Below are 25,043 nucleotides of genomic sequence, written 5' to 3' on the forward strand. Positions count from 1 at the left end.
CCTGTAACTGAGTACCTCTGCTTCTGGCACTACTGTTGGAAAGAAATAATAGGTCAGTCTTTCAAAGGGTGGCACAATGTGCGTGACTAAAAAATGTGCTAGCATCCGGTGTGCTGGCATAAACAACAACACACAGGCCTAGAGAGATATTTGCAAACACTCTTACTGGGCTGGTATGCACCCCTTCTGCTGCTGCAACATTCTGCATGGTTTAAAGAAAAACTGCAGGTGCTTGTCACATCCCAGCCATGAAAAAGACACGTGACCAGACGCAGGTCAAATTATGATTGTCACCAAAGCTGAATGAATACCTGTAACACAGCTTCTGCTGACAATTAACTTTTTTTTCTTTTTTAAGAGTAATCTAAGAAATAAATGGCTGCTAAAATTCAATTTACAGCACAATACATTTGGAACTCCTCCCTGCCCCACCAAAATAATCAAACATTTGAATACCCTCTTCTTGCCCACACTAAAGAGCCAGAGCTGCACGCTGTTTCATTTTGTTTGATTGTTTGTTTGTTTAAAAATCTTCATCAGGAATTATTTACATAGCCAAATATTAGCTCGTATTATTTGGCCATACTTTTTCCATCACATTAACCATTCCGCTGGTAATGGCCAGTCCACCTTGTGGACTAGCAGAGGGGAGTGAATGGAGTGGACAGTGCATTGCATGGTGCTAACATTTTCAAAAGAGCGATGTAACTCTGATAGAAAGGTCACAGAACTGCTAAATTCCTCTTTGAGAGAGAAACTGTCAATGCCCTCCTAGTGATACAATCAACCCATTAGGTAGGAGTAATTACACATTTCTTCTCATCTCTCTGTAACTGTCAAATCAGTGCTTGGGCTGGGGTCCCCTTCATTCTTGAATCCCACACTTGTAGGAAAGGATCTAGCCCTGTATGGGATGATTGAATCATTTTGGTTGGAAAAGACCTTTAAGATCATCAAGCCCAACCATTACCTAGCACTGTCAAGTCCACCTCTAAATTCAGCCAGGAGTTCTATAGGGAGTTTTTGCTCTCAAAGTACCTTCTCATTTACCTCACTAATCTAAATTAATTGCCTGCTGCTGTAGAACTGAATGCCACCAAGGAATTATTAAAACAAAAAAAGGTAGTGATCACTGTCATCATTTGAAGTCTCCTAGTTACTCTCTAGAAGCAATGACACAGAGAGATACACACATCAGTACAAAGACAACACAGTCTGTGATCACTGATGAGAGGATGGAGAGCTCAACATCATGTGGTCTGCTTAGAAGGCTGGCTGCTGCAGTTCGTACCCTTTGCAGGACATTGGACTTTGTGTTTTCTGCACAAAACCCACAACAACTAATTCAGGAGATCACATGCAGCTCACAAAATAAGACACAGTCCCTGGCAGTAGGAATAGGGTGCTTTTCTAGTTCCAAAGTGAGATAGACTTATAGATTATCCTATGGTCACAAAGTCTGTACCTCAGTGATAACATGGAAGACAAATGACCTGGTTGCTCATGTATAAATATGTTTATTTATTTAAGTTATTGCAGAAGAAAGACCATAAAGTTGAAAGTTTTTGACTTCTAAAGCTGGTTCTGAGTTTTAACGATGACTCCAAAATTTTCTCGTCATATTAGTGTCACTTAATTTTTCTTCCACCCTCCATAGAAGAGAATAAAAAACACTTCTTTATCTCAGAGGAGTGAGAGAATTAGTTATCTCTAAATGTCTTGAAAAGTCACATCCCTTTATATGCTTTAAATATGTGTTAATAAAAATAAGTGTCATTTACAAAAAGTTTGTACTCTTGAGTTACAGTAACTGATATTTTGAAAATGTAGGTTTCTAAATTGACAGTGCCCACATTTTTTATGAGTCCCAACAAAATAAGACTAGTCCCATGCGCCTGCACTGAGCATAAGACTAGTCTTGCTGTTGTTTTCAGTAAAGTGAAAATGCCTGTCCAGACAACCATAAATCTTTCCATAGAAAAATCTTGGGACAACAGATCAGCCTTGCTTCACACCTGAATGTGGACGTGAGGCTCACTCTCCAGAGCCATCCTAAGTAAGCCTTAAAATAAACCAAGCCACTAAGAGTGTAGATGTGATTTTTTTTTTTTTTAATGGCTTTGTTCAGTCTGCTGTTAAGCCATTGCTTATTAAGTAGGAGAGAAATCTGCCTTTAAGTGGCTGTATACAGGGGATTTATTTGTTTCTCATCCTAACTGTAGGGATGAGCCTCTCCCATATGAATGAGAAGTCAGTTAAGTGACATTAAAGAGTTAATGTGTGGCTGGGTAATGGGAGAAGGTCCTAGCTTGAGAGGAGGGTGTCAGAAATGAAAACAGCAGATGACAGTGTGCTGTCCTGGGCAACCTTGACATCAGGGTCCTGTTTGAGTCTTTAACTGTGCTTTGGAGAGGAACTCTTTCTGCAGAGCATGCTGCTAGTGAAAGCTATTTCTGTTATTGTTTATAGAATTTCAGCAGCTGAAGCAACACTTCAAATCATTAATTAACTGAGAAAATCCTCCAGCTGTCAAGTCTGCTGTGCATGTAGCACAGTTCCACAAGGACAGCCAAGATGCTTTGAAATTGATAAAGCTGGCTTCAATTTGCTATTCTTGTGTTGTCAAAACATTAGGTTACTTCAGTGGTCTGAGGACAACAGGATCAGTTACAACTTATGTCAAATTTTCAGTTCTTAGTGTATTGACGGATAGAAAATGTTTCCTTCAGTGCTAAAGCTTAGCAGACTTTAAAGGAAATTGTGGAAACCTCACTATCCTTTTGTCAGTTTTATTCTGCATATATTTGAATCCCCTCAAAAATAATTTCCTAAGAGAAACACATAACCCTTGCTTTGTTAGTCCTCATGGTTCTCTTGGTTGTCTGAATCCGATGTTCCTGACTAGACTTTTTTGACTTTTATTAAGTGTAAAAGCAAATAGAGTTGTATCTGCCTTCAAATAATCTGAGTAGTGCTTGGCCCCATCAGTAAGGCTTTATTTGCTTTGCATTTTTCATTTAGGCCTCACAACATCACTGAGATCAGGAAATGTTAGTGCTGGTTTATATGTGAGGCACGTGAGAATTCTTAAGAACCTTAACCCAGTTTACAGATAGGTCAATGACAAAGATAGGAGATGGAAGTCAGAGCCCTAAATCCAAGGCACTGCTGTCATAATCTCATTTTAAATATGTCTACCATGTCAAGGCTGTATATCTGCTCAATAATTCTCTATATCTAGTACAGAATATTGTAAAATCTGTTTACAGTTTGTGATAAAATCTGGGATATTCAAGGAATTTTTCATTATACTTGTGGTCAGATAAAAATTATTTTTGTTCCTACCTGCTTTTATTTTTCTAGCAAGTAGAATAGTTCAGAAACTGGAGACCCACCTTGGCTGTCAGCTCCCAGCTCAGTCTGGCTCACCCAGGCCTAGGCAGGTGCATAGAACAATGACATGTCCTGGGAGGAGGCCCCAGGATGGATGTCATGCTAACTCTGATGCCTCACACTGCTGCAGGCAGAAGACTGGATCAGTGAGCGCACACAGAAGCTGGAGGATCCTTCCATACAAGACCTCAGCAATCTGCAGGACAAAATGAAGCTGTTGCAGAAACATCAGGTCTTTGAGGCAGAGATTCTGGCAAATGAAGAAATCATCACAGCTGTTAATAAGGTAATTCACTCTGCTAGTGTTTTTACAGGTTATTGCTGGTTATCCAAAGGAGGATGGATAGATGGAATGGAAAGGAAGAATAGTTTCTCCACCACTTCTATATCAATCATCCTACTTGTGTGACAAGGACCCAGTTGCTATACTATGGAAATGTAATCCTGTTAATTTACAACAGAGAGGTTTGTTCATTACTCTATCCAAGAAACTTCTGTCTTTCCATATTGCCTGAATAGGAAGATATCACTGACTTCTTCCTTGCCTGAGGTGATTACTCTCACAAAAGATGAACAGGATTTTACGCCCAATTTGCAAACATTCTTGTAGAAACTGGGTGAATCACATAACTGAAGGGTGCAATCATCTGTAATACCTCTTTTCATGCTCCCACTTCATGAATGTCATTCTTAGCAGGGAAATATTCAAATCCCAGTGTTCATGTTTCCCTCCAGACATAAAAACTTTCCAGCTAAGCAGTCATTTGGGCAGTAAGGATTTATATTAGTAATTTATTGTGCAGTCCAGGTTAGGGAAGTGAGAAGAATCCTTCTACAGAGGTCATGTAAATTGGTAATCACATTAAAAATCAATGGCAATGTAGATCTCTAATTTCTTATTTTGCATATAAAGAAAGGAGAAGCCCTGTTATCAAGAGGCCACCCAAAATCAGGAGAGATCCGTCATCGAGTCCGCATGCTTCAGGAGCGTTGGGAGAAGTTGAAGAGAGCTGTTGCTGCCCGTGGAAAGATGCTGGAGGACAGCCGGGACTTCCTGGAATTTCTTCAGAAGGTGGACCAGGTGGAAGCGTGGATCAGGGAGAAGGTAAATGAATTATTGTATTTAACCCAAGCAGCATACTAGAGACTTGCTATTTAGCAGTGAACTTCTGATAAATGTGTCATCTTCCAGGACTTCTTCTTAGTGCCTCTCGCCTGGAAGAATCATGACATGTTCCAGAAACAATATGAAAGGAATAATTCAACAAATTTTGTAGTGTTTCCATGCTGGAATCTGTTGGATAGTATTGGCAATGTGTTTTCATGTAAAATGTGAACACAGAGAGATTATGATTATTGGTGGTCGTCTCATGTGTCTCTATCAAGAAAGAAATGAAAGCAGACTAGAATGGAAGACACGGAAGCATTTGGCAACTGGTACTCACTCTCCTTGTGTATCAAATCTGAAAGTTTCTCTTTGTGAGAGTGAAGTGTCACTTGATCCACTAAGTTTTCATTCAGAGGTTGCTTCCATAATCAGTAATAGGTTGGAGAGGGAGGTGGGGCTAAGTCTTATAATTGTCTAAAGATCAGAAGAGACTACTTCAGAAGGTGTAGGTCAGCGATTTACAGACACATCGTAGAACTGCTTGCATCAGCACAAGCATTGGGACGTGCTGTGTTCTTGTTTTCTTAGTCTGAATGTTTGCCTGTCTGCTGCTTATTTCACCAGGAAGTCATGATTAATGTAGGTGATGTGGGAAACGACTATGAACACTGCCTGCAGCTCATGAAAAAGCTGAATGAGTTCCGTGGAGCAACATCAGGGGTAAGAGGTGTTTTCCATGCGCGTTCCTTGTGTGGCTGTAAGCAGCATTTACAGTTTCAGGCCAGCAATATATCCAGGTAGCAAATACAGTTCCTATACCTTGAGGAGGTGAAAGATCAGGGGGTACAAAGCATTACCATTTTATAAGCCATTAAAATAGGTAGAATTTTCCCTTATTGTGCCTTCTGCTTTGGTGATGTCTAAACAGAGCTGTCAGGCATTCAAGACACAACCTAAAATTTAGAATTGGATTGCATTACATGACTGGATAGCTGTCTGTGTGAGCCTGAATTTGAGCAACTTTCCAGTTTGGTTCATGCAGGCCACAAGTCACAGTGAGTTCCACCCAAAGGTGAATTAAAAATGGTTGTTTCAACTATGATTGTTTGAATCTGAAAGTTTGTCTTGTCCATGAAAAAGCCTGTAGAAAATAAATCACCGCTTTCTTCACTTCCCTCCTTTATTTCTGCCTTCCCTTCCTCCTGAGGATCAGTCAGGTTTCTCATATTCCTTCATCCAAATGACGCACATATATTTGGTGGACTTTGTTTATACAACACATATGGTAGGTCATGAATCATAACGTTAATAATCAAACATTTAGTAAAATAGAGCAATGGTTTACACTTTGGATAGCAGCCATGTGACAAGACAACTGTGCAGTTCACCTTTCTGTGCTGAGACCTCTGACCCTCTTTTGTGGTGTTGAGTTGTGCCAGCTGCCCCTCTTGCCCCCTGTGATATGCGCTAATCTGGACACCAAACCTTGGAAATGCTGGATATCAGGCTCTACCACAAGGACCTCCTTGTCATGTGCTTCAGCTCCCACTGTGAGAGCTGTGAGGCCATTGAGGGGATGCATTTGCAGCAGCCGCTTGTTCTCTCTGTTTGTGTGAACTGCCACAGGTGTGGACTAACAGGTCTGAGTGCCACACAGGATAGATTACCGTGCTGATTTGCTAGTCTGGAAGCTGTGAGGAAGGTCTGGAAAGAGGTATATTAGGATGTTGTGAGGCTTACTCTAGTGATCTCTCCTAATATACTTTATTCTTTGTTTGCCTGTTATTTTGTTGCCAATTCCTGTTGTGGCAGCTACCATCTATTTCTGTTGTCTAATAGAGAAGGAGACAATCCTTTTCTGTGCAAAGTACCAGTATAGATATCCCTGACACGTGGGAGAAAACCCTGAGCTCCCCTTTCCAAAGGCCAGCAGAATTTCTTGTGACAGTGCATTAACACTGGATTTGGGTAGAGAGCCAAAATACTCAAGCTTCAGGAGCAGGGAATGAGTGAAGAGACCTTCATTGACCTGTCAGTCCTCGCTGGCTGAACTGTGAGCTAAAGGTTGGAGCAAGGACTCTGCTACAGGTTGTACCAGCCAAAAGGAGGATGACAAAAGAGACAGAAATAACCCAGTGTGCCAGTCAGCATGGGGAAGATTTTATGTGACATGAGAAACTTTTGGCCTTAGATACTATCAGCTTGTAGCCACCCCTCCTGCATCACTCTGAACATAACTCCTACAGAAAAAGGCTGGGACAGTGGTGCCCTCAGAGCTGATGCTTAGTTATGCAATTTTTCATAGGGTGATGCAAACCGAAGTGGGCTTATGCTGACATAGAGTGTGCATCTCTCCAGTCTAGGTTTCCCCAGTAGACCAGTCTGAGATTGGGGTAGGGAGCTATCATCCTGCATTAATGGCTGCAGTATTTTCTACTCATATGTTTTACATTGTGCTGCTGTTATTTCCCAGGAGAAGAGACTTCAGGGTTTCTGAAGACTATCTGACTCTCTGCTGGTTTCTCTTGTTTGCCTTATGGCTGTGTGTAAGAGTAAAGCACATATGGAAGCATGTGCATTGGTATGCATGTAGCATAAATAAAATACAAATGGAGTCAATACTTCTATTAACAGTGTGCTGGCGTCTTGCAGCTGTGGTTCTACTACACCAGTGATTAATGTCTCCCTGCCATGCTCGTGATTTATTGGTCTCAGAAAAACAGAGAGTGTTTTTGAATCTTGGAGCCATGCACAGTGTTTGCCATCTGTCAGACTCCAAAAGAAAAAAATAGTCCAGACTGAATGTGCAGTCTGCAAATATTATTCTTTCTATGGTATGTTCATAGGAAGCAAGTTGCCTGGAAAACTTAGCATACCTTTTAAAATGCAGCGATCTTGCTTTAGAAGAAAACGCAATGGCATGAGTTGTCTAAGTTTCTCAAGGCTGTACAGATTTTAAGCCTGTGGTCTACAATACAGCAGACACATTTGGGCAGAAGCCTATCTCAAAAAAGATAAGCCTGAGAGCCACAAGTCACTACCTGTTTGACAGAGGAACAATCTGCCACAGATCAACTCTTCCACAGCAGCCACCTAGGTAACCAGCAACTGCACCTATGTTTCTTCAACCACAGAGCCCCTGCTGGAATGTCTGACTTAGAAATGAAGCTCCGAGGGTCCTCATCTAGACCTATAGTCATTGCTGTACCTATAGTCATTAATGTTCTTTCTTGCCTTTACTGTCTTCTCATCAGGGACTGGTAACCCCAGCAGTTGTAGTAGAGTAAACCCTATGTGTCTGATATGTTTGGTAATGAGGTAAAACTCTTGCTGCTGTTGTTGTTTTTCACATCTCAGTGGAAAACTCAGTCACAAGCATTTTGAACACATACCTTTGTTTCTTTTCTCACTTTGCAGGAGACAACAGTTGATGATGCTCACATCAGGGCTATCAATGCCCTGGCCATGAAACTGGAGAGACAGAACAAGGAAGAGACAAAGACAATATATGAGCGCCGGAAGCAGCTCAATGAGAAGTGAGTATGCTTTTAAGACTTCTGTGTAAAGCAAAAACAAGGAAGGAAGATTATGTGTCTTGAATTGGCATAAATGGAGGAATTGCAATGCATTTTTTCTTCTTTAAGATCATGACTACCAAACATGAGGCAGTGGAGTTGCCTTTCAAGATTCTCAGAGCAGTTAGCAGAAGGATTTCTATTCCAGCAGGGCCAAAGTCATGTTTTTAGCCTTGGAGGCAAACAGGCTGTTCCAGAGGACTTTACATACTAGATCCACGAGGCTAAGACACTTCCATCTGTTCACATAGTCGTACTGGTGAAGTGCGTATTGTTTTGCTACTTCACAGCCCACTAGCTAATAACAAAAAGCATGAAAACAGGGATTGTAAGGTTACTGAGATTTTAAGGAAACTAGACTGGTGCATTTTAGCTTTTAACCCTCATGCCATCCTGAAAACTTGGAATAGCTGTAATCAGATAGTCTTGTCACAATAATGCTGCATCTCTATGTTGTGTCCCCTATTGTGGGGAAGTGGGGATCAACACAAGAGGTAGTTCAGAAGTCCTGTCTTTTTACTTAGATCTGACCATCATGAAACTAGGTTGTGGAAGTCCTGACCTCCAAAATATATATCTAAAATATTATTTTCAATAAAAGGTGGAACAGTTTCCATGGTAACCTGAACGCATACAGGAAGAAGTTAGAGGGAGCCCTAGAGATTCACGCCTTAATCAGAGAAATTGATGACATCACAGAGAGAATTACTGAGAAGGTGAGTTTGTAGATTTTTGTTAATTGAAATGGGAGAATGTTCTATTTTGCTAACAGTATTAAACCCAGGTATGCCAGTTGCTAAAGAGATGCTGAGTATCCAGCAGTGAACTTTAATAGTTGTCTATGAATCAAGTTTGCATCTCCTTCAGAGTGTGTTCAGCCAAGTCAGTTCTGAACACCAAAAGCCAGTGAGCTGAGCTACCAGAGAGCTTTTTCTGAGTTATCTATTATACTTAACTTGAATATAGCAACCTCTAGTTTTCCAAATTCAAATCTACTTCATTCAACACTAGCTTACTTATCTCTCCCTGCTGTGCAATGCAGATATATTAAATATGCAACTTTGAAAAGCTGTGTAAAAAACTTATTTGTTCAGGAAATGGAGGTAAAAATGCCTATCCTGGATTATAATTTTGAGATTTATAGAGAAAAAGGCTATGTAAAAACTCATTATTTCGTCCACATAGCTAATGATACTCATTTAACTATAAGTCAGTGGGCAGAGACATAGTGGTACTACTTAAGGTTACAAGGCTGTTGGTTTGAAATTTTTATAACAACTTTCACAAATGTATTTCTTCATTGTGTGTGTTTTCATTTCCGGTAGGATTCTGAGGATCAATTTTATTTTCCTTATTTTCATAAAATGCACTTGAAAATTTCTGTGCCACAATTTAATGGGAAATATTTGGCTGTTCTGGTATACAGGAAAAAAAGGAGAAGAAAGCTTGAGAAATGTAGTGAACCATTCCTGTCTTTGATTTATATGTGAATGGCTGGAGGCACCTTAAGTAGGGTTGCAACTGTTCAGATAGTTGTGAGTTTTTGTTCGACCTCTGTAAGGAGTACAAACGAGGTGCCCTGATGATATTTAAAAAGACAATAAGAACATTCAGATGGCAATACAAGGAAGGGAGGAAGGAGATTATTTGAAAGAATTAAGATATGATCCATTTGCTTTTTGTCATCTTCACCATTTGTGCATCCTCCAGAGTGTACTGATACAAGCACTGGATTATGGGAAAGATGTGGAAAGTGTGGAAAACCTGATTCGAAGGCATGAAGAGATGGAGAGGGAAATCAGTGTTATTAAGTCCAAAATGGAGGTAAGAAGCGTGGAAGTATAGAGAATACTGGGGGGGGGGGGGGGGGGGGGGGGAGAAAAAAAAGAAAAAAAGTTAATTTTTGCTTCTTTTGCTTCTTGGAAACATGGTGCAAAGATCAGCATGACTCTTCAGATTCAGTAGTATAAATTGCACTGCAATGCAGCACAGTAAAATACTGTGGTGCTTAATCCTGCTTTAGTGTGTTACATGTTATCTTCTTGGTGCACCAAATCTAGGAATATAAATCCCTTTGTAAGATGTTGGCTGAATCTCTGGCTGTCACCTACAAGCCAGATTAGACTGTCCTGTATCTTTTGGAAAGTGTGGAATCCAAATTTAAGTCTCCATCTTTCTCCCAGTTTCTATACTGACTTGAAACAAAATCATGACTAGTTCTGTTTAGAACTGAAATATGAAACCCACTATGCATATAGTTTTCTGACATAGACATCAACACCAGAAAACTTATAATTGCCTGCCTGATCAGCTCTGGCTTCTGTAAAACAGCCAGTTTGCATCGTTTAGGACTAATCTTGAGCATTAAATATGAGTCTGAACTCCTATATAATTTCATATTTTTAATAAAAAGAAATGTTTTCAGCTGAACTGCTGTAGTAGAAATCCTATGACAACCTCTAATGGCTTTCACTGTTGGCCAGAGTGTTAAGCCTTTTCATGCAGAAAATATTTTTGCAAACTTTCTTTAAATTTTTCTTCACGATAGTATGCAAAGGATGACAATATGTGTGACACCTCCACACATTGTGACTTCGTTAGCTAATTCTCATATGAAATGTGGGTGATTACTAGTCAGCATTCCACAGATAGCGTTAGCAAGGCTGTATGGGGGAAAGCTGCATGGAAACAGAAAGATGAGCAAGGTTTGGTGGGTTTTTTTATGCTGCCACAAATACCATGTACAAAGTATAATGTCTGTACTTTTCTAATGGATTAAAACCAGCCTGGCATATTCTTCTTTCTGCACAATTAAAATTCTTCATTTTCTTCTTCATTTGATGGAGTTTTACAAGGAAGATGCCAACTTTAAACCTGGGTTGGTGAACTTTCATTACTCTTTATCAGGCTGCATTAAGGAAAACAGCATCAACTAGAAGTCTACACTGAAAGTAGTGTTTTGGTGCTGCTGTTAGCTGAAATAGATACAAACAATGCTTGAGCCTTCTACTGAAAGGCAAATCTGGTTGCTTCTGTGTACTGCCATATTTTCATGGCTTTTGAACCCACCTTATTTAGATTAAGCTAATAGAGATTATAATTACCATTTCATTTTCCTGAATGTTTGTCTCTATTCTGCCAAACAATTTTTATTTGTAAATTAACATTTGTGCATGTGAAGCAACACACACGTCTCTTTCTTCACATGGATGATTGCTCACAAATGCATATGTATATTTTGTGCATATAACGAGTCGGGTTTTGTATTTTGGTTATGTAATTTAAGTACCTGCTTTTGAAAACTGGGATCTTAAAATGAACTACTTTTCCTGAAAGGCAAACTTAGGAGCAAATATATAACATTTGGCACAAATTCACCCCACTATAAATCTCTTCGTAGCCATTGGAATTGGAATCTTTCCGCCTTTCGACAAGGAATCCATCCATAAATGAAAAACTGACTATGAAGCAACAGGAGATGAAAAACAACTGGCTACGACTCCAGGGACAGGCCAAACAAAGGTAAAGACTTCTAGTGGTGTGAATATTTCTCAGCAGGAGCAAAGCTGCTCCCTAGGGCCTCAAATCTATTTGCCGGGGACCTTTTGATAGTTTTTGAGGATCCTTTATGAAGTTTATGCAGGCAGCTAAGCCACCTGCATTGGAACAAGTGTGACTTGGTACAAGAAAAGTTCCACTAATGTGACTTTGGGAAAACTAATATGATGAGTTTGTGGCTTATCCCACTAAAAAATGTTACTAATATGCCTCTAGGCTATCAGATTAAATCTATCATGAAGTCTTTGTGAAAGACTTACATTTGGATGGTTCTAGAAGATTTTTTTTTTCTTGAATCTTTGCAAAACAAGAAAGGCTGAGCTATAATCATTTCTGGAAGCAAGAGCTATGAAGGCTTTTTCACCTTTCTTGTCCTAATGAACTGATGTAGAAAATAAGGTAAGCATGTCTCCAAGGCAGTGTGCATCTTCTGTGATTTTGGTTTAACAAGAGGACTGTTAGGACGTGTGAGGGAAAGCTAGGAGGCTTGAATTCACTTCACTTGGCTTCTCCTTGGATACCTTCCTTTGCAAATGGGGAGGGAGAAGCAACTAGATAATTCTGTGTTGGGTAATGCTGAACTGCACATTGTGTGGCAGGAAGGAGAAACTGGCAGCCTCGTATCAGCTGCAGAAGTTTAACTTGGAGATGAAGGAGATGCTAGATTGGACCCAGAACATCAGAGGCTTAATGGAAACAGGGGGGCTTCCTAAAAGTGCAAATGAAGCGGAAAGCATGATTGAGGAGCACCAGGAGAGAAAGGCAAGTATCATTATTGCTTCTGACTGAACATAGTGGGAATCTTTCCCATTGGAGTTAATTGCTGCAGAGGATAATTTTGCTGCATGTACCTGTCAATAACGTGGTGAAAAGACTGTTTACAGTAACAGGCTAGGGACAGAGGTCACCTACTTATTGACAGAGCTCTATCCCATGGGCTGTTTGGCAGGTTATGTCTCTGCAAAAGTCTCAGAAAGCCCCATTAGCCCTCACCTGTACTGCTGTCCAGCCCTGTGGGTAAAAAGCTGGTCCAGTATCAAAACATGCTCACTGCTGATCTCTTTATTTGGACTACCAAAAAGTTAATGCCAGTTAATTCTAGCTTTGGGTTAGATTTTGTCATGCAGACTCCATTTTCCTGAGAGAAAAATGAAACCAGCAGTTTATTTCACACAGGGCAGTATATTACCATTGGATGGTACTATGCATTCAGTTCTGAAACACTTCACATCTCAGTACTAATTACCACACAATCTTATGTTGGCTAGTTTGGCTAATATTTTTGGTGGATTTTCTAAAAGAAGTGACATTGTTAATTAACCATACATTTTACTTTTCCCCAAGCATCATAGCTATCTTTCAGCTGTTTTTTTACCTTTTCTTTGCAGTTACGTTGCATTTCTAAAAATCATGTTCCCAGAATCATGACTAATATTCAGTGCTTTGTGGGCCTCATTATTAGTGTAAACCATTTGTAGATTCTGATTGATTTTCTAGACTTGAATTTAGTATGAAGTACCTGAACTCCCCTACTTTTTGAGAGTCTTCTATTTTAACAAAGTTCTCTCATATCACAGACTTAACAATGTTTTTGCTAATAATTCTTTGACACAACAAAAATATCCCAAACTGCTGACATAGTGTACTCCAAATTTAGACAGTAACAAGATCTAAGGCTTTAACATCTGTTAGTGAAGGAACTCCAAGGGCTCCAAGGAGATAGTCACACAAAAACAATGAGGAAGCCAGGCAATATGTTCATTTGTATTGGGCTGACAAAACTTAAATTATAGGCAAGACAAGAAAAATGAAGGACTGTTTTTTCATTCAGGTTAGTGGCTCAAACCAAAGTCCTTAGGAGAGACTACAGTTGAACACAAGATGTTAATCTGAATTTAAAAAAATAGAATGGCTATCTTACAGCTGTGTTATTTATGACTGGGCAACACCACCCCCAAAAAAGTCCTAAGAACAGCAGTTCTAATTTCAGACATTTAATAGTATATGCCATGGTTTTAAGGTGGTTTATGAGTTAATACATGGTATTGTTTCAGGGTATGATTATTTTTATTTTCAAATTGTTTACATTAGGGATGCCACATTCAGTTTGCAGGGGTCATAGTTGCTTATAATGCTTTCACCTTTAGGATTCAGTATATAAGTGTAACTCATTCCTCATACCAGGTGAAAAAGTTAAATGTATTTAATTTTAACACCACAAAATAAAGTAAAAACTTGTCTTCACTGTAATAATCTGATGCCAGCTTATTTGGCACGAGAGGAAATGTTCTAGGCACTGTTTCTTATGAGAACTACCTCTGATGTAGGGGATACAGTATTATGAATGTACAAAACTGTGTTCATTTGTATCTAAGCATTTTCTAATCTGTTTCTAATTTAATCACAATTTTTATTTGTAGGAGACCAGTTGTTCCTATAGTAATAAAGTCGTTTATGGTCCACATTTATTTTCTCTTAGGCAGTTCTATGTTTTTTCAGTAAGGTAGCTCAAAGATGATTGATTTTCCATACAAATATTAGTGTTGGAAAGTTACAGCCTATATTCTTCCCCTTAAGGCTTGTATTCTGAATAACTGGCATTTTTTAAACCCTTGACATCAACATTAGTAATGTATTTTAGGAGGAGATTGAAGCACGAGTGGAAAGATTCAACTCTCTCAGTAACTATGGTCAAGAACTTGCCAATTCTGGTCATTACGCATCCTCTGAGATTCACCAGTCCCTCTCCAGACTACAGAAAGCCTGGTCTGAATTGGTCCAAGTGTGGCAGGAGCAATATATAAAACTGCTTCAGGCACAAGATTTACAGGTGAGTAAAAAGACATTTGACAAAGAATGCACATGCCACTGACAACTTTCCTCAGAATAAACAGCAAATGTATAAAATGGTATCATGAAAGATATGCTAATAGTACCCAGTATTTAATTTATACTTCGTAGGTTTCCAGAAGGCATGCTAAGGGCCAAGCACATTCAGTGGTGGCAGGACTTCTAGAAATTGTATCTTTAAAAGTCAAAGAAATTTTTGTGGAATATGTGCTCATAGGTCTTTTAAAGGCTATAAAACTTAGCAAAATTTGGTCTAACTCTCATGCAGCTGGCAAAGGCACATACTTAAAACGTAACACCACGCTACCCAATTTAATAACGTCCCCAAAAGAACATGAAGGCAGGCAGGTATTTAAAAAAAAATCTGAAGAAAAATTTAGCATGAACAGAATACTGTTTTTTTCCCTGCTTTTTTCTAAGACAATAAATGGTTTAGCTGCAGTTTTCTAGAAATACTTCCCTGCCACAGTCATATCACTTACAAAAATTCTGCTCAAATGGCTTGTCGGCAAGAGTTAGAAATAACTGAAATGTAGATTTTACAATGGCAAATGTCAAATACCTTAAATAACAGCTGGTGCTACTAGTCCCATCTAAAAAGCTTCACGTGTAGAAGGACTTAAACCACATGGTAAAGGCTGCTTTAATGCTTCTTTATGTATTACATTCTACTTATTTCAGGCCATGTTACTGTCCTTTTTATTGGCCAGTTACATTACAAAGCACTCTATACACTATCAGCAAACAAGCTACAAGTACTTGTATTGTATCCTATGTCTTAGAAAAATACATCATATTATAAAGGAGAAAGTTGCAACAATAATTGTTATGCATGTGGATTTTGTAGCATGTAATGCATGTAATGCTTATTGCCATCCAGTGCTATGTAGTTAATATTTGGAATAGCCCTGAAGTTTGGTTTTTTTTCAGTGTATTCTGCCAAAGTCAGGTTGTCCTCTGTTTTACACCATGTTTATGACTGCTTTTTCTTCTCTATGCAGAAATTCTATGGCTACGTGGAACAGACTGAGAGCTGGCTCAGCAGCAAAGAGGCTTTCCTAGCCAATGAGGACTTAGGGGTAGGTGCTTCGAGAAATTACGATTTTCTCTGTAATCGTTGCGGAGAAAAGGGAGCTGTGAAGTATGATGATGCGCCCTGAACCTTCCTGTGATCTTTCTCCTTCTGAATTTACTGCTCTGTCTTGTTGGCAGTTCAGGATCAGATTTTTTTTCTTGATACTTTACACAAGATAGGATTCTCAGCCCCAAGAGTAATGAAACAGTCCAGCTACTCTGATTATTGCAGGAAAATGAGACCCAAATATTGATACATTTACCTCCGGTGTGCAAGTCACCACTGCTGTCACTGCTGAAGTACGCAGGGTAGTTTTAAATTGCCTACCTCAGGTACCAGTAACACTGCAATAACTGACACCACAGACCGATGCATGGGTTGCAAAAGCTATGCAGGATGCTGGATACACGTTCTGATGCTTAACTTACTCTGCACCTTGTAGAGGTACTGCTATCAAAATATTTTTCTCTGATGGAACTACAATTACATCCCAGAGTTCGGTGTAGACATAATTTGTACAAATGCTGTGAAAAACATGTAATGCTAGTGGCTGGTGTCTATGTCTGTAGTTTTCAGCCTGGAAGTGTGTATTTACAGCCCCTCCATTGAACTGTATCTGACTTAGAAGGAGCCACCCATCTTCCAGTCATATTTAACTCAGCAATGTGCAGAAAATGCTCTGTATTTTTCCTTCCAATAACTTATTTAAGCACCCAGAAGTTTAGATTTATTTCTCACCCATTTGATGCTTTATTACTTCCTTCAGAATAGTGGGAAAACACAGTTTATTGTGGTAATGTTTTGACACCACTGATTCTAAAATTAAAAGTGCAGAAGGGTGCTGAAAAGAGAACTCTGAGTCATTAAGCTTGGGATTCACGAAAGTTACAGGAAGTCAAATTCTCTGTTTTTTCTCCAGATAAACTTTAATTTCAGACTGCAGTCCTCAAATTCAAATTGGGATCTGAGCTCTTCCAAATTCCATGGGTTGAAACCAAAGCTCTAATTTTAATCTCTTTCTGTGACAGATTTGTTCACTTAACTCTGATCTCACTTTGGCATCTCACATTTTCTTCCAAAATAACATCTATCTTAAGATTGATTTACAGTTAGGAGCTGATGCTTTATCTCTTGAGAAGTGATATATGCAGGAGAAGCTAAACATCCAGCAGTTACTTCAGTCTTGACCCTGAAATAATGGCCTTAGGCCACGCATAGATCAATATTTAGGCCCCAAGTCTCAAATTCAATGCCAATAAATTTCAAAGACAAATTTTCTTGACATCTTGCGAATGTGGGTAAATGCCATTTAGCTTCTGGATTATCAGAGTTTTGGATGGAAAAACTGCCTGAAAGCAGCTCCCCTTTGTTGAATTCTATCCAGGACTCAGTGTCTAGTGTGGAGAGCCTACAGCGGAAGCACGCACAGTTTGAAAAAGCCCTGGAAGCTCAGATGGAGAAAATTGATGAGATGGCTTCATTTGCTCAGCAGCTAACTCAGAACAAGCATTATGACTCGGACAACATCACCAACAGATGCCAGGCTGTTCTGAGGAGGTGAAATCAAACCCTTCCCATGTCAGCCACCCTTCTCTTTTGCAATGAGACTCTCCCCATGTGACTAATGTCTTTAAATGTTTTAGGAGAACCATAACCTGATTTGCATTTACTCAGTTTTGTGCCTTGCACTTTGGTCTTGCCAAATTGACCTGAGTCTAATCAATATTTCATTAGGAGGTTTCCAAAATATAGTTAAGTGTAGAGGGAGTGAGATTCAGAAAAAAACAGTTTGTTAGGGACAGTGCTGCAAACAAGAGATAGAGGCCTTTTGTGCCTTTAGATACTTAATTATCATGAAATACCGTCAAGAAAGGTCATTTGCTACACAACTGCTTTTTCACTGCTCTAATGGGATTGATCTTAAAGCCCTGCACAAATTATCTATTAGGGTTTTTGCAATTTTTCTGACCAGATTTTGCCCTTTTATGTGAATTACTTAATTTCTCCCAGCATGTTGCATATTGTTCATCTTAAACAAGTGATGACAGTAGAAGCATTTGTGTTCAATGCTATGGCAGATGAAAAGATAGACATAAAATTAATAAAGAGAGATTGGAGATCCCTTACAAAGATAAACTGGAGTTCCTTATGATTAAAGTGAGCATATAAATTTATTAATATGATCAAACTATCTCATGCCTGTGTTAACACAAATAAAGTGCTGCAGGTCCACATTTGGAAAGAAGGTGACAGGATGGTGACAGGATGGTTTTTCTGTGGCAAATACCACCATACTCACAAGCTTTCCATAGGAGAAACATGCTGAGTTTTTGTTCTCTTGTACTCTGAAAGGCAATAATGGTGATTCCTAGAAACAGCTATCATATATACAGAATTTGTGTGTACTTTAGACATACCTATCTGCTAGTCATCTTCCCTATAGTGTCCTGAGCATCTTCTCTGACAGTCCATGAGAGCCTGCATATTATGCGCAGTTCTATCCTAGAGAGATTGCACGTGTTTTAGAGATTGAAAACACTTATCCTATGTAATTCACTCTGTAGCTTTTACCTCACACTTCTATCTTCATCTCAGAAAAGAGAAACTGCTGGAGAATACTGCTGCTCGCAGACGTCTGCTAGAGGAATCAAGGCTTCTACAGAAGTTGCTGAGGAATTCCTTTGAGGTACAATTACACAGGTTTCATTGTATTCTGGTTTCTTAAAACTTGCTGCTCTGAGTAGATCTGAACCCCCAAAGGTATTTGCTGTGAGAAAAATCAAGGAACTGAATCTGGAATGAGATGATATTGGGAAAGATGAGGATAAGAGTGAAAGGATATTTTTCAGCTTCCAAGTCACAGCTTCCCTCCAGTCACCAGAAGAAAGATCTGTTTGGATGCCAGTAAAATGCAGAAGAAACAAATGTATGAAAAGGGCATGTGCCACCCTTTTAAAATTCATAGAAAGAGACAAATGAGTTCTTTTCTTGTGAGATACTGACAGTGGGTTATAAATAGGGAGATACTTGCCCTTTCTCCCCCATACACATGTGTGTACATGCACACACATGCCCACACACTTTCTCACTGTTCATGGAATATCTGATGGAGACAGCCACCTTTCCTGGAAACAGTGCTGGCAAACAGAGATATAGAGGTGACTTCATGATGAAAGACAGGAGAAGCTTAGGGAAGCAGAACCTCAGAAGGACAACTCATTTGTATCCTCACTCAATAGTTTCATGTTTTATACACGTTAGAGGAGAGCCTGGCAGGTCAGAGCTGAGGTTTTGTCTGCTTTTGTTCTTTTCTGCCCAAAGGTGGCTGCCTGGATCAATGAGAAGAATAGCATTGCCCAGGATGATAGCTGGAAGGATCCAAGCAATCTGCAGACCAAACTGCAGAAGCACCAGACTTTCCAAGCAGAGATCATGGCCAATAGAAACTGCCTGGACTCCATCAAATCTGTGAGAGAAGTGGGGTTGATGGCAAGGGGGGGCAACTGGCATGAAAGACTCTGCAGACAGTTTAAATTACAGTGATCTCAAGTGAGGGGGAATAACTGTCCCCTCGCTGATATCATTCATGCTGTCTCTAAGAGGACTGGGAAGCTTATTCTTTCTGTGTCCATCAAGAACTTTCTGTCACCATTGGTTTCTTTCAACTTCTTTCTTATTGTCTAGTGTGAGCTTGCTATCTATATTCACTGTACATGCAATGGAAAGAGATAGGTGCTTTCAATTAAAGATTCAGTCAGCTGACTTTAGGGACTTCTTCTCTGTGGTGATGCCACTTTAGGGGGATGCCTGTTTCTTTCCAGCAGAGAACCTAGCTGATTGGATGTACAGCTTCAACAAGTCAGATAAGCTGTGTCTAACAAAAAGGATCGAGAAGAGTTTTCAACTGTTGCCTTTGCAGAGACATGCTAGTAGGAGAGATATGAGGGAACTCTGACAAGCTTTGTCAGATGCTTGGCAGAAGCTGTGATCAGATGATGAGTTTGGAAGGACAGACTGTTACATGTTTATTAACCTTATTTTCAGCACAGTGCTTATAGCTGTATTTTGCAATAGATAACTGAGCATTAAAAGTAGATTCCTAGTTCAGACTCACCTGCATCCAGTATTGTAAAGTTCCCCTTTTTAAAACAAAACAAAACAAAACAACCAAGACTTTTAACCCGCCTGTGTGTAGGCACAACAGGGATGTTAAAGGGTGGAGTTACAGTTCTCTCTAATCTGTTTTTAAAGAGTTGTTTGCACAATCTCTTTCACATTATTTCTTGATAACCTGTCTTTTTGGTTGGGAATAACCTTAGTGGTCATTCTTTAGAAGAAAATTAACATTTGCTGTCCTGGTATAGCATCTTTCTCTTGCTGTGCCTCCTCTTCCTCATTGCAAAATGTAGAAATAGCTCAATTTAACATTCTAAAGCAAACTCGGTCCCAGCTTAAGGTTATGCCTAGAGACTCTTCTACTTGATGGAGGTCTTGCTGTGCCACCTCCACCTCTTCTTCTTCTGCCAACCTGTTAAGCATCTGCCACTCAGGGAATAGAAATGCAGGTAGACTTTTATTGCATAATACAGTGGTACAATGGTACATGGTTAAAAGTGGTTTTATTATTGCACACAGTGGTCCACTTGCAGGAGATAGTTCTCTCTTAACATGCAAAGAAGGGAATAGAAAAGGACAGGTGGCTGGGCAATCTCAAACAATGATCACAGAATGTGGGACATGATAGAAAAAACTGAGTGCTTGCAAATTAGGCTCCCTGCCAGCTTTCAGGCCATGTAGCTGTTGTGTAATGAAAATTCTCTTCACTCTTTGTCTTCTAATACTGCCTTCTAGCATTTCAAGTAACTTTAGAGGCCAGAAAAAAAACAGGAAAATCAATCTCTGTGCTAGTTTCAGTAAGTATTTTGCTTTTATCTGTTTTTCCTTCTGCAGATCTGTTCTTCTGTCTGTTATGTCAGTAAGTGAAGGCTGCAGCCAGCCCATCAGTGCCAGTAAACTCTGTTTACAAAGGCAAAAGGAGTATGTTCTGGTGCATTCAGCAAAGGAAGAAAGCTTTAACTGTTCTCTCTGCTATAGGAAGGGGAGAAGATGCTCCGTGAGAAGCACTATGCCCCTGAAGCCATTCAGTCCAGACTACAAGAAATGGAAGAGCTATGGGAGGAACTGCTAGCAAGTTGCCAAGATAAACAGGCCAAGCTGCAGGATGCTTATAAGGTAATGCAGGGAGGCCAGTGGCTGGGTCTCGGTGTCATTTCCAGAGACAGCACAGCTGCCTTCCTACACGTCTCATCTACGAGCGTGTCATTTGATACAATCAAACCTGATTCCTCAAGACCATTAGAGCAAAGAAACTACTAATTGTGGACTGATTGAATGGAAGTGCTGGGAAAACTGGAGATCCTTATGGAGGGAAAAGGATTTGTAGGCTGTATTCCCTTCTGCTTTCTGCTGCTGGTTTAGATCAGGATTCCAGAGATTGATACTGAGAGAAAATGTCAACTCTCTGCATCTGTCCCAATGGCATCTGTTCTCCAACACAATGAGAAATAAACCCACAGCTGCTTTTCATTCTTCTAGCTCCAGACACGTGACTTCTCATGACTGTGAGTTTTGCATGGTCTATCAGACGCTCTGTGGGTATAAAATAGAGCTCTTCCTTTAAATGGCTTCTTTTTAAGGTACTGTGTTCACTATTGATATTTGTGCAGCAGAAGTAAGATTAGCTCTTGATGTTCTCTGTATCTATTCTTGCATTCACTCTGACAGAATTATCTTCTTCATGTGGACCACCATCATGTCTGGGAATTGTTCACTGAGCACTGGGAAGTTTTTCTGTGTTTGTGTGTAATTCGTACTGAAAGTGGCCAAACTTTTATATCATGTTGTCTGTCCTAAATGTTTAAAAGATCTTTTATTTTCTTCCCACTTATCCTCAGGGCCTTCATTTTCAGCGAAGTGTAGAGGATATGGAGAAATGGTTGGAAGATGTGGAAAATGAGTTGAAAGCACCATATAGCAACAATGATCTGGTGGTTTTGAACAGCCATCTGAAGAAACAAGAAGAACTGGAGGAAGATATTGCTGGTCATAGGGACCGGCTGCAAGAGCTTGTGGTCACAGCTCAGCAGTTCCAAAAGGAAAAGCATTTCCTTGCTGATGAACTAGAAGAGAGAGTGGATCAACTGGTGCAGAGGTTTGAGAACGCATGGCCTGTCTCCTGTCATCTTTTTCCTATTTTTATCAGGCTTTTTATTTTATCAGGCATTTTTTTTTTCTTTCCTGTTCTACATCATCCTGAAAACAATGTTTTGCATTCATCCCTTATTAATCTGTGTTCCTCACTTGATTCTCTTTAAAACCTACAGATACAAAAGTCTACGTGACCCTTTGCAGGAGAGACGTGGGAGTCTGGAGGCAAGCAGACTTCAATTCCAATTCTTCCGAGATATTGATGAGGAATTGGCTTGGGTTCATGAGAAGCTCCCCATGGCTTCCTCCAGGGATTATGGCCATTCCCTGGCAGCTGTTCAGAGTCTACAAGAAAAGCACCAGGTAATGTCGTGTGAGAACCATTCTCCATCTTTAGAATCAAAGAGAGAACACAGAATTCACTTTGTCTCTGGCAAACTTCATCTACTGTGCTTTGAATAACAGGATTCATGATGCCAGGGATTACTTTCACCCTTCCTGATAATAATGACATTTTTTGAAGGATATGTCCATGACTTGGCAACACATGGGATTCCACGCTGCTTATCATTGCAGTGGTGTAGGTAGCAGACCATATGCTTTTCTGTGGACACATTGGCTCTTTCTTTGAAGTGAGTTCAAAACCTGGCCTTTTCACTATAAAATATATTTTGCAAACTGTTGTGCATGCTGTCATAGCTTCTTTGGGCAACAGATGTCCTAACAAAATGCTTTGAACCAAGTAAGCTTGTTGCTCAGATGTCTCAGGTTTTGCTCACAGGAAAAAGTTCCCCCCAAATGCTTTCTAGTCTGGAGGGAGTTAACAGAATATTATAATGATCCTTAGCTGACCTTCATTCCAGTGGTAGCTTTCCAGATAGCTGTTGAATTGTGTCACAAGATTCAGACAGGCCATCAGAGAAAGCAGTGCCTGGAACACTGTCATCTCAAATACCAATAAAACAGCAGCTGCTTTCCTAATTGTTTGGGGTTTTTTTAATAAGGAGAACTGTCTCTTTGCAAACATGAGGTGGAAGAAAAAAAAAAAGTCCTGCTAGAAGTTTTCAGAAGCTATTGGTGTTTAATATTAGCAAATGACAGCCCATTTAAGCACCAGGTCAAGTGCCTTAGGAAAATCTGTGCAATCTGCAATAGGGCTGGGTAAGACAGAATATCTTATAAAGTAGGCGTATGTGTGATATATAGACACAGAGAGAGAGTAGGCCCAAGCATTTCGTGCAATCTGCATGTCTACAAATAAAAATCTGAACTTACAAGAAGTTTGAAATGTCCCCAGGGAAAATAGTCAAGACTGCTACAGGTGACATATTAGGACAGAGATGAAGTCTATTAAAAAGTTGATTTATCCTAAGTGTACTCACAATTTAATGAAGACTCTTAAATGCATCTTCTAGAATATTCCTGAATAAGACCCATGGGTATATTCTAAATAGTTTGCACCTTCTTAGTACTAAGTGTAATTCTCATATTTGTAAAAATTCTGTATTTAAGCAAGATGCAGTTGGTGACTTTGAGATTAAACAGCTTCATCATGATTAAAAGTATAAATGTTATGTGTGCAATTAGTCCTAAAAATTATGAACAGATTGACGTGGTAGGGAAGTGATTATGTTCACAGGAGAAAGGAATGTTTGAGCTGAATTAATTTCAGAAAATACTTGAGATAACTGAAGGAACAGTGGAGATGCAGCTTTAAGCTGCAATTATCTTTGTGTTAATTGGCCAGGGCTCAAAATATTTCAATGAACTGTGAGAATGGGAGGTATAGACCATAATACCAGTGTATAATGAAATGACAATTCTTTCTGCCATTTTGTTTCTTATTCTCCCAGAAGCAGGGTTACAATATAAGCTTTAAATTCTCAGTCTTTTAGCAGCTAGGGCCTCTACACCTTTGGGTTTTTTTGATGCTGGCTTGCAGGCAAACAAATGTCAGAGGTACCATAACCGTCAAGAATTTAATATACTAATAGTTCCACCCTTTATTGTTTATCTTAATGAGCTGGATTTGCAAAATTCAGTCCTTGGTTCATTACCACAAAAGAGATTATGCATTATATGTATCACTGTAAAAAAAAAAAAAAAATATATATATATATATATATATATATTATAATAATAATAATTTTAAAAATTATCTTCAAAACTGCATTTACTCACAAATATAATATATATACACACAGCTGCTTGGCTTGGAACAGAGTTTCCCCTCACTGCCCTCTCCCCCGATTATTTTTCTTTTATTCTTGTTGTTATAAACGAAGTATTGCGAATACATGTTCTTAAAGGTTCAACTGCAAAGTTGTTTGTCATGCTCCTAGCTTATTATTAATATATAGTACAAGATGCTTCATAATCTTTGCCACTGGATTTCATTCTGCTGGGGTCAGATATGGTGTCACTTTTCAACAACATAGTGGCTGTCTTGAAATTAATAGAGGGTAGTTAAACGCAAGATTAGAATCAGAGCTCTTTTCCAGCCAAGTCTGATAATTAAGTTGAAAAAGCAGTTCCTCTTCCCAGAGATGGCATGTCTTCTACATTAACACAGCATTGCAGTCTGTCTGTGTCATAGCTGTACAAAGAAACAGAACAGTTGTAAAATGGTGGCGTTTATGCTCAGGTGTAGTTAGCCAGGGAATGCACATCTGTCCACAGACAAATTGATGGCATGGTCCTTGCCCACCCAGGCAAATATCATATGAGGGAGTATATGGAGGTATGTATATTGTTTAAAACTCTACCGATCTGCAAAAATTAATTTCAAGTAAAGTCTCTGAGAACTGGTTCAGGTAGTTTTCTTCCCTCCTTGTCCTCATGGCTGCCTGGTAGTATGTGTACCCACAGTGTTCGCAGTGGCTGTTATGCAAAGCTGCATCTTCAACAAATATACTGGCAAGTGATAAATTGTGATGAGCTGCTGAATTGATTTCCCTTCCCTAGACACATTTTAATTCAAGAAACACCATGTAAAGGGGTGGAAGTGGGTATATTTCAGTGGAATTTACAGATAAAAGGTTTGTGGTTAGAGCCTTTTTCTTCCACACTCTGAGGTGAATACACACCAAAGTCCAAAATTCATGGCTGTATTTTATTTCTATAATCACTCCTTTACCCAAAAAAACTCCACCACTCCATTTCAAGCATCCATTTCAAGCATTGCACCTCTGACCCATCTTGATGTATAAAAAACAGATTTATAATTGAATTACATTACTACATTATTTGGTATAAAAATCTCCATAGCTTTTATTTT

General features: G+C 39.4%; 1 protein-coding gene across 1 annotated transcript in view; it reads left to right on the forward strand.

Moving 5' to 3' along the window:
• SPTBN5 (spectrin beta, non-erythrocytic 5) overlaps positions 1-25,043 on the forward strand; it is a 105,552-nt gene that overhangs the window by 63,723 nt on the left and 16,786 nt on the right. Inside the window, exons 39-54 of the mRNA XM_065064558.1 lie at positions 3,524-3,679; positions 4,307-4,498; positions 5,126-5,221; positions 7,919-8,037; positions 8,678-8,792; positions 9,787-9,900; positions 11,477-11,598; positions 12,234-12,396; positions 14,276-14,464; positions 15,486-15,563; positions 16,944-17,116; positions 18,155-18,245; positions 18,881-19,027; positions 20,654-20,791; positions 21,514-21,770; positions 21,943-22,129. Of these exons, the coding sequence (XP_064920630.1) occupies positions 3,524-3,679; positions 4,307-4,498; positions 5,126-5,221; positions 7,919-8,037; positions 8,678-8,792; positions 9,787-9,900; positions 11,477-11,598; positions 12,234-12,396; positions 14,276-14,464; positions 15,486-15,563; positions 16,944-17,116; positions 18,155-18,245; positions 18,881-19,027; positions 20,654-20,791; positions 21,514-21,770; positions 21,943-22,129 (2,337 nt within the window). The remainder of the gene's footprint in view (positions 1-3,523; positions 3,680-4,306; positions 4,499-5,125; positions 5,222-7,918; positions 8,038-8,677; positions 8,793-9,786; positions 9,901-11,476; positions 11,599-12,233; positions 12,397-14,275; positions 14,465-15,485; positions 15,564-16,943; positions 17,117-18,154; positions 18,246-18,880; positions 19,028-20,653; positions 20,792-21,513; positions 21,771-21,942; positions 22,130-25,043) is intronic.

The sequence above is a fragment of the Columba livia genome, chromosome 5 (assembly GCF_036013475.1).
Source record: "Columba livia isolate bColLiv1 breed racing homer chromosome 5, bColLiv1.pat.W.v2, whole genome shotgun sequence".
NCBI classification, from domain to species: domain Eukaryota; kingdom Metazoa; phylum Chordata; class Aves; order Columbiformes; family Columbidae; genus Columba; species Columba livia.